Source organism: Manduca sexta, chromosome 6 (assembly GCF_014839805.1).
Source record: "Manduca sexta isolate Smith_Timp_Sample1 chromosome 6, JHU_Msex_v1.0, whole genome shotgun sequence".
NCBI lineage: Eukaryota > Metazoa > Arthropoda > Insecta > Lepidoptera > Sphingidae > Manduca > Manduca sexta.
The window spans coordinates 12292871-12303880 of record NC_051120.1 but is presented as its reverse complement, the minus strand read 5'-3'; the positions used below and the strand labels follow the sequence as shown (position 1 = coordinate 12303880).

At 34.7% G+C, this 11010-nt stretch overlaps 1 protein-coding gene across 1 annotated transcript in view; it reads right to left on the bottom strand.

The window, feature by feature from the left end:
- Nucleotides 1-9323: 9323 nt before the first annotated feature.
- Nucleotides 9324-11010, bottom strand: part of LOC115449060 — a 3670-nt gene continuing 1983 nt past the window's right edge. Inside the window, exon 2 of the mRNA XM_037447519.1 lies at nucleotides 9324-9361. Coding sequence (XP_037303416.1) covers nucleotides 9324-9361 — 38 coding nt within the window. The remainder of the gene's footprint in view (nucleotides 9362-11010) is intronic.

Sequence of the window (11010 nt, the reverse complement as noted above, 5' to 3'; positions counted from 1 at the left end):
CGAGACGAGCATGCCACTCGCCTAATGGTAAGCGATACGACCGCCCATAAACAGTAGCAACATCATACAGAACTTTAAACTCTACGGCTGCTGGACATTAAACTGTCTCTATGCAAAAAATCACGTCAATTGCTTCCTTCGTTGCTACGTAAAAAAAATACAACCGTAAAAACACACATTCGCTGTTCATAAAGGAATTATTGCTTACGTAATACATATATTATAAAAGTGCCTTCTTCTTTCTTCTTCTGTTTCTATATTCATTTTTATTTTCAAGTCTTCAGAAATCTTTCAAACGGTTCTTAAGTTTTATTATCTGTGGTAGCGGTCGAAGAGTTACCTAGTATTTCGTATAGGGACTTTGAAATTTTGAAGTGATTCCCCCTAAGATCGTAGGTAGTGATAATATGGTGGTAACAAGTCAGATTCATAATATTATATCGTTATTACATAGCCGTTGGTGTTAGTCACTTTTTGGTGGGAAGCTGTCCAATACCCATATGTATTTTACGAACTATGTTACTGTTTAATCAATATGCATTATTATCTGATAACAGGAGCTTTTTGTGAAATGAGTAAGCACTACCTATACTAGATTTCGGGTGCAACTTTGCCTGCGTGGAATTCGGTTTGTGACCAGTACGAAAAAAAGTATTTTATGTCTTTTCTAACTTACTACTTCGTACTATATCATTAACATTAGTTTAGTGTTTTAGTATAAGCACTACATATAATATACTATATACTTTTACATTCATATTAGATCTACGTAATTCTGATGCATCATGCAACACTATAGGCAAACGCAGCAATCTGGATTACCTACATTATTTCCATACCATTTCGAATTTTTGGCACTGTGCAGTGCGCGTTGGTAAAAACACGGCTTTGCTTTTACGATATTGTTTGAAATTTACTATTTCAGTTTTTATATTTTTGTACTGTTACATATTATCCTTGTTGCAGTGAGTCTGCCTTTTTGGTTACATTTTATTGCGAAATTGCGGGACTTATTTTTAAAACATTTGGTAACAAAATAGCCACCATATCTCTTAATAGTGTCCTTACAAATTTTATTTATCAATGTTGCCAACAACAAATAGATCTTAAATTATAACTTCGTAAAAAGTGTCAAACCGTAAAACACCGGTCTAGGTGTGAACCCGGTAATGCAGCAGGTTCAATGCCCGGCGGACCACAACCGTAAAATTAAAAATAATACTCAATTACCTAAACGATATTGACTTGGAACGGTTGATCGTCCACATCGGATAGTGACGCCCCGCTTGATTGTAATCGATTGTTTAATCGAATAACAGCAATAACTTAATTTAACACGATATGGTATGTGAATCGATTTAATGTAGAATCTTCAAACAAGTAACATCATAAACATGGTTTCGATGATTTAAGATTTATAAATAGTTTTGAAGAGCATTTAATCAGTTGCTATAGTTTTGAATTGAAGTACTTTTGTTCAATAATATTTTAATTCTAAGATTATGGATTTAATATTAAAATTGTGTATTTACAAATATGTTTACCCACTGCTTGAAATATAACTCTTCATAATGTTTTAATATGTATTCCTTGACCAAGAACAATTTTTAAGACTAGACAGTATGGTTGAAAGACTATAGCCAGTCCTCTAGAGAAATAAAAAAAAATCATACTCTTTATATCAAATACTCACTAGATCTATCTCTGTCGAGTATATCCGTTAACTTGCAAGTTCTATTTACTTGGAGTCGCATGCCATTAGTCACAGTATTACCTTTGTTAATGAGAACTGGCTCTCCTTTTAGTGCAACACCAGCTTTGATCATTTATCGGTTTCCGAGAACAACGTGTGCCACGAATTAGTTTCTTAACAGATGTTCACCACCTATAAATGCATTGTTATTTGATTAATTTGCTACGGCATCACTAAAAGAATAAACAACTGACTATACTACAGAATAACTATCCGAAGTTTCAACTACAAATAGTACGTCAGTCAGTCGAAGACAATAAACATAAACTCTAAAGGACAAGTTTTTGTAGCTACTCTAATATTTGTTTAGAAAAAAGTATATAATTTTTATTGAGTCAATTATTTTTTGTCAGTGAAGAACACCTGGACCCACTCTACTTACCATCAGCTGCAGTGGGGTCTTTTGCTATGGCTGTAAAAAAATTCATATACTATTATTTAACGCCAAAACTACAGCTCAACAAGTTCATCACTAAACAACAAACAGCGTTATGGATCGATTACGTCACGAAACATTGTTACCGATTAACCGAAACCGCTCATTAATGAACCAGACCGTGTATAAAACATTCTGCCGTTCCCAAAAACTGTCGGTCCATTTACGTTAACCGTGGTAATTTGTGTTGTCTGTCCATATTTTAAACATTGTTTTGTTTCTTTCGAACAAGAATAAGTCCGCTTCCTTCTAATGCTAAGTTTAGACTAAGCTAGGTTGTCATGGTAAAGTTAAGGATAACACTGGCAAATGGTGAGTGAATTCACAACGGAGCTAAGACGCCGCGCATTCGTCCAGCGTAATAAGACCCTTAACCTCTTGACTACGGATGAAATACCACAGGCTAACTTCTTACAATATATTGCACGAAAACTTCCAGATTCGTTACCACTAGCCGCAATATTTTTATAATTCTATAAACATGCGAATTACCACTAGTCCTGCCAGTTTCTAAAGCAGAAGCCAGCTTGCTGTTTACTGATAAATATCGCTTGCGGAAATCAACTTCTGCAAGTTTTCCTGCTTATCTAAATCATGCCTCAGGTTGTTAACGCACAACTGCTTTGAGATGTTAGTTGTAGTTAATAGACATATTATAACTCATTTACGTTACCTTACTTTTTGTAATATATAAATCCAAATAATTTTACACTATATTCATTACTGCCTTCGCAACATCCTGTCCAGAAATATAAACTCAACTTTTCTTACAAAACGTGTTTCATGTTTCATTTGCATTACTCTAACCACAAGGTTAGGTCCGTGATCCATATAAGTGAAAGTACTAGGTTGTAAGACACGAGTGTAGCTTATAGATTGCTATCTAATACCCTTGATAGGTTCTTGACATACTAAACTTTTGTTACAAAGGCTGACCTACAGTGTCTGACTTTACGTTTATATCTAACTAGGGCTTATCTAGGGCTTTAGAACTGTGTTAAGAGGGTCTAAGTAAGGGACAGATTAAATGACTGCTCTGGGTTGCGAGAAATAGAGGTAACTAAATAGATTAATCTAGATGGTTACGATTGTTCAGGGTTGGAGCAGCGTGATTTATCTTTGATAAATTGCGATATGTTGTATCAAATATTTCTGTACTAAAGTGGATCAGTTAAACTGAGCATCTGAACGCTTCCACGACAGCTTGAATATATGGCGAAAAGGGATACAATATACATACGTGTCAGCTCTATCAGTGGTTAAACAATACTCGCTAACGTTGGACTGATATAGGAGCCAAAAATGATAAGGAACAAAAGAGTTTTATTGCAGTTCCCAAGAATGAGATAACGATGAGTAAGTAAACAATTGGGGGACGATAAGCATTTTGAAGATACATGAATGAGCATGAACGAACGTGGAAGTATACCACGTTAGAAATATAAATTTCGTATGATAATATTAAAAGTATTTTTGTACGTATTTAACTACCTAAGATATCTACAGGTTTGTGTCGTACGAAAATCCTGGCTACGTAACACGACGTGTTTATGTTTATGACTAACCCTGAGACCGCGAGCATGTTTGTGGTCCGTTTTGAAGGGCATTTAGTTAATATCATAACTGGGTATATAATATTAATATCTGTCTCGTGGTTATCGCCGCATTGCTCACTGCTTCAAAGTTCGTGAGTTCAATATTGTTTATTTGCAGCTGTAACGCCTGTCCACCTTTATCCTTTAGAAAGACTATTTTTAAATTCATCAAGGTAAGACTATGTTTCATGCTTATTGGTATGCACTAGGACTGCCCAATACGTCCCACATAACAAAATTTAGAAGACATCCATTAGTACCCGACTGTCAGGATTTAGATGAAACTAACAATTTAAAAGACGAAGCAATCAAAAAGCGCATGAAAGGAATGCCAAGAAATAAGTTTAATGAATATGACATGTAGCGAGTAGTTGCAACGAGACCAATGAAGCAATTGGTCCAGCGATTAGGTCACTAGCATTGCGTTAATCAAATTAGCTAATTGGCTTCGAGGATGCTTGTGGATTTTTCGCATTCCAGTCCAGGTATGAGGTTAATTAAACAGGATTTTTACTTTTAGTGTTATGATCTTACGTGACGGCCATTTGATGAAGACTAGATGACTTAGATAAAGGGTTGTGTTTTTAAATTAAATAAGCTTATTTATTTCTGTAAATGAACTGCTCAAAGAGACAAAATAATAAAAAAATACCAGATTGGAAATTTGAATAACGATTTAGAAAGATGAAGGTGACTAAATTAAAATAGTTGGCACCCAAAACATTGCAAGATTTTTTAAATTTTAGCTGGGATCCGTTTTTTAGATATACCTTCCGTAGTGAATAAAGCCCCGCAATTACCAAACAATTAGCTACATATTCCCTTGTTCCATGGTTTATCTACCAACGCATTCTCAGTGTTCATGGGAACCTTTTTTACCAGACGATTTGGGTCTATTAACAGTCTAACAATAGCACTAATTACAATCTTCCGCGTAAAATCAACCGATTCTAGAAATCTTCCATAATACATCATATCTGTTGTAATTGGTGATCATTGTTCAAGTTTTGAAGCTTCCCTTCACATAGAATGGGATTGAATCGATCCCACGTAACCGTGACCTTTGAAATGTTTAGAAAAAGTATAAGCTTTGTATGATAATTATAATTGCAGTGATTTATGTCGTGAAACAAAAGAATGGTTTCAAAGTCGGTGACGTTTCTTTTGATGATCGCGTGTTTTAGATTCTTAGAAATAACTAGATTCTTATTTTAAACTAGCTTTTGCTCGCGGCTCCGCCCGCGTTATAAAGTTTTTCAGGCTAAAGTTTTCCATTATAAAAGTAGTAGTTTCCCGGGAGCCTATGTTCTTCCCAGGGTTTCAAACTGTCTCCATACCAAATTTTATCTTAATACGTTGGGTAGTTTTTGAGTTTAAGACGTTCAGGATGCAGCGGGGGATTTTGTTTTATAATATATTTTTTTAGAACTTTTTAAGAGGAATAATCCCGTCATACATCATTGTTGCATAACTTTAACTGTTTACGCAGCGCACGCAACGGAAGCACTCAAAACTAATAAATTGTCCCTGTATTTGTAACATGTTTCATTACTGCTCCGCTCCTATTGGTCATAGCGTGATGATATACAGCCTATAGCACCCCACAAATAAAGGGCTATCCAACGCAAAAAAAATTTTCAGTTTGGACCGATAGTTCCTAAGATTAGTAAACAAATATAATGAGAAAGCTTCGAACTGCTAAGCTATCGGGAGTTACACGTGTCATTGTGAGTCAACCATAAAAGATAGACATATGCTGTCGTGGGATATTTTTTACATAATTTTAAGGAGAACATTTCCGTCATACATGATTTCTATGTAGCTTTAACCATTAAGGTTGCACACGCGACGGAAGCTTAAAAAAATGGAGTAACTTCTCCCGTTTTCCCAACATTTCCCTTCACTGCTCTGCTCCTATTAATTGTAGCGTGATGAAAAGTATACTATAACCAGCACAGGAGTATGAAAAATAATTGTACCAAGTTTCGTTAAAATCCGTCGAGTAGTTTTTGTTTCTATAACGGTTATACAGACAGACAGACAGACAGACAGACAGACAAAAATTTTACTAATTGCATTTTTGGCATCAGTATCGATCCCTAATCACCCCCTGATAGTTATTTTGGAAATATATTTCATGTACAGAATTGACCTCTCTACAGATTTATTATAAGTATAGATTTGTATTTGACGTCAAAAATAATGTCGAATCGTATTGCAAGTTAAAGGTTTATGCGTATTTCGTAGCTGGATATCACGTCACAATTGCAAAACTCAAATTGAAAATGTCATTGACAGCAAAGTAAATAAATTAACAAAAAAATAACACGATATTCTGAAACTATATTGACCAAGAACTTGCTTGATCCCACATCGAATTGCTAAGCGTACAATTCCGGTTCGTCATCTGCAACAGGTGTTAATGCTAAGCCATCTGATCTTAAAATTCTGACAGCGAATTAATTACATGACTTATCGAGTCAAGTAATAAATTAAGACAAGTGTCGGATTGTAGAATATTTAAGAAGTAATATATGCAGGTATGAGTACGAAGCTTCTAACGTTTTTTTGTTTATTTAGACTAAACGTGGTATGAATGATGTCATAAAAAGTTTTGAAGGAAAAGATATTGAAATTAAAAAGGAAGTATGGAAACCATTATGTTCTCTGTGAACTATATTCAAAGAAAGTAAAGAATTAGGTATTGATTCTACATATTAAAATCTCTAAATATACAAATTTACCGGTGTTTTGAGATATCGAATTAGAAAACCAGGCATCATTATCGACTTTGTAATTGACCCCATTATACCGAACAGTGGCTTGACAAGATTTCAACTCTTTAATATGCGGAAAGAGCAATAAAAACGTCTCTAATAAGTCCAAACTACATGTGCGGAAAACCTGTAAAATGTGCAGCGATTAAACATTTTTTATAGCAACTACAGACATAGACAGAGAAGTTTATATTTCAATTTGTTTAAGGTCGGATAGGATGTCACTGTTCTTTTGGGTCAGCGGCCATTGTAAGACTTGATTTATGAGTTCAATCCGATTCTTGGATAGAGGAATAAATATTTATTTAGACTAAATTGAAATAACAATAATAGTGTTTATATGGATGTAGGTGATATAAAAGTCTTAAATAGCTAAAAGAACTCTTCAGACAGACTTTCAATTATCGCCATTAATGGTACTATTATTATATTCCGGAAAACTTAGTGCTATTACGTAATATCTGGCGAAGAATTTAATTAAATCTAAAAAAAGGAGTGCGAAAAAATAAGCACTATAAAGTCTGCAAACTTTTATTAAAACTTCAAGTTGAATCCAGCGTCGAATATTCATAGCCCGATCAATTGAGCGTTGTTGAAGATTTTATAGCGGTTTTTACTTTCCGGGTTGACCTAAGATTTCTATGACTAATCGAGAATAAATAAAAAATCATCAGAATCAATTTAAATTCGAAACGTCTACCATGAAATTGTTAAGAAATATCAATCCATTTCCAGTTGCAATACAGATTTTGGCGTGAAACATTGTAGGTATGAGTGAAGTTTTTTTAAGCTTAGCGAATGAAGCAATGACTCCAAAATGCGGTTAACTTGGCCTTGTCACGGCACTTATTGGCACAACGAGTCTGAAAGATTTGTGCGACGAATGAATAATGTCAATGTATTGAGATTTAAATACTGTAATAATTCCTTATGTTTACGCGAATGTAAGACATTGAAATAAAAGTATTTTACGAATTTTATCTCGGTTTTTATATTATAATTTTTTCCTGACGTTTTAAGACTGTAGCCTTTATGGTTACGGCGGACCTGTCTGTGTTATTTATCTGAAAAGTCAAAGTTGCAATATCTACGTACATTTGAAAACTATACAAAATTTTAAATGGTTTTATTTAGGTAAATAGTGTTTACAAACAAAGAAATTATATATAAAGAAAGAATTTATAAATTATGTCACCTTTGAGTAAAATCTTAAGTAGGCATTTAAGATAGTAAATTATTGCATGAACAAAGCTTGAGCTTTTATTTAAGCGCTGTTTGATAACTAAGACTCAGCTGTTAAAATCCATGACCGTGCTGTCACATCTGACTTAAGATATCATATAAATTTTTGTTTTTAATATATGTCTATTAAATAGACTATCTTAAGATACTGACTTAAAGTTGACAGCGTCTTAGCCAAATTGCACTTCAGAGCGAATCGAGCTGTATGGTACGCCCCGTATTGCCGATTACGAAAATAATAGTTTTGTTTTGAACACAACAACAAAGTACAATCTTTCCCAGGCTCCGTTTAAATCTAGATTGTTTATAACTAGTGAGATTCCCTAGAGATAGACCGTGTTGAAACAATTAACATCTGTCGTTGTATTTGCATAAACAACTAAACACGTTCGTAGTTATTTATTTTGACACGTTTGTGTTTAGTATTTTAGTCCATATTAGGACTTAAATCTAGGTTAGTTCTTATTTCGCAAATGTTTTAATTTGTAACCGATTTAAAGGAGACTTTTCAAAATTTTATGCGTATATGTTTTTGTTAATCTAAGAATGTAATTTGTATGCACAAGAGAGTCGGCAGCGACTGGATGAATAAATCAGCAAACCGGGCTCTGTAGCGTACCTTGGTAACGGCCTATGTTCAGCAGTGGACTGCAACGGGCTGATGATGATGATGAATATGTTTTACAGCAATTAGAGATTTGGATCCAATTTCCGTGAATCCTTGTTTTATTTAATCAAGAAATTCTTTAAACTTCTCTAATTTAACATAGATTCAAGACAACTATGGCGTCCAATGGAGAATTTCATTTTCTTTTCATAATTGCGCGACATTCTATTTTCAATCACTCGCTAGTTCCTTGGAACCAAATACTTCCCCTGAAACCTCAGGTAAACATTTGAAGACTTCAATAACGCAGCCATCTGTACTCGCCTAGTGTAATATGTTCTTGATATAACATTTTTACCGTCAAATCCGCCTTTTCATGGAGCGAAGTTAGTTCTTTAGTGGAAGGATTACGTTCATGGGAATAAACTTTATTCAGTATTTTAATAACTATTAGTTCTTGCTTACAATTGTTTTTGGATAGACTCAACGCCAGGATATTCATCAGTTATTGTTTATCAGGTAAAGCGCAGATGATATTAATTTATTACCCAGAAACACTACCTTAAATCCAAATTCAGAAGGTTTATTATTGCTAGCAATGATCGCATGTAGTTATTGCTTAAAAAAGTTACCATGTCGGAACTTGCGCAATGTCAAGGTGATTCTCATTCGCAATGACGTGTACGACTTTTAACAGATAATAAAAAATCAAGTATTGCCAGCAATCGCTCAGCTTAAACGAGGCTCAAAAGCTGCTAATTTATTGAAGCAACCGTTGACAGTTATTGTTGATATAGCAGTGTAGTGTTGCCCAGTAAATTGAGAGCGTCTGCGCAGCGCAGTTGTAAAACTTTTTGTGCCAAGGCGTGAATCCTTTAGGAGTATCATTTCGATGTCAATATCTCGCTGATCTTTACGCTTCAGTGAACACCAGGTCGTTGGCTCTAGGTGCTGGCAGCACATGCTTTATTTAACCAAATAAAACTCTGGGTATATGAAATATAATTTAAATGTTTCATGTTACTGGCGAAATTCGAAAGTGGTCCTTTTCTAATTTTGTGTATTAAAGTAAAAACATTATTGTCTATGTCATGGAGTTTCGTCTTGGCGACACTATCTCCAGATGTCATCAGCTGGCGTTAAATTGAAGAGCAGACAACCGCATTCATGGTGAAAAGCCTTTTATAGTGATGTTCTCTGATTCAGTTCAAAAGGCCAACATAATTTTGCGAACTTCGATTTCCGCGACTTGTTTATTAGTGCAATATTGGGTTTGCACTGTACTTATCAGTTCCAGTATTACTTTACCATGGTAGTGTAATTTTTTTTAACGTGCGCGGCTTAATGACCCCACTGCACCTGATGGGAACTGGACTGGGGTCCAATAGAATGTCGACTGACGAGAGATGATTACCCCTCCGCAGTCGACACAATTATGCCGGCTTGTTGAAACCGGATATAAATAAGCTGATCCCGGAACGCGAAACACGTGGGCAGTATGGCGGGTTTTAACACTTTGTGTACGATGGTCCTTATCCGGGCAAATATAAAATATATTCTACCTGCAGCACAAAGAATACACAATACAGGTTCAACACAAAATGTATCAAAGCAGTGCTCAGGAAGTTGTGGTCAGCACATCTGCTTGTACCTACTAAGGGAACTCGATGGCTTCTCAATTCCATAATTTTAACTTGATGATTCAAATAGGTATGGTATAATTTTGAATTTGTAAAGCATACTTCTAATTGCTTATTTGGTAAATAGCGTTTTAATTCTCTCACTCATAAGAATCATCACAGTCCCTAGTTGCAAACAGTGGATTTTATTTTGGTTGCCTATTTTTCTGTAAAAACACTGAGGCACGCTAAATGTCGTTATATCGACTTATCAAAACATCCATATTGCGACGATTGAGCGCTTTTCTCGCATGAAACGTAAAATGAGTGTGTAACTCGTGGTAGTGCGTTTTCATCTCCAGTTACATGGAATACGATCGAACAAGGATTGTATTAGATCATCAAAGCAAGTGTGTATCCTCTTCTATTTACTTATTCAGCATAACAAGGGGCCATGTTACTTTAGAATAAGTACTTACGCTATTGTTTTCAGATTCCTTGCTTCATTACGCTATGACAACAAATTAGCTTTTATGATGACAAAAGAACGGTTAAAAACATCATTCAATAATTCAAAATAAAAATCTTATTTTATTCGATTGTTAGGTTTGATATCTTACTTCAGAGGTGTTTGAGGATTTAAAGAACATTGTTTTTCTGTATTTGTACTAACAAACGTTAAAGGAAACGCAAGGAAATACTCCGCTTATTCCAATAAAATCAGTTGCAATAGTTAAAAATATTTTCGATATATTCCTGACTGCGCGGACGTTTGTCTCAAATATTATTATGATATTAGTCACAGGTTTTGGTGCAGACAGTTAAATATAAATCCCCCTACGTGCCAGATTTAACCAAAATAAACTTTGAAATACTGCTAATGTTCTCACAAAGTGCACAGACAAAATTCTGCTTATTAGAGGGGTGTAATTTACAGCGAAGACGTAAATTATTGTGGATTCAAATTGCTTTTGTATTTTT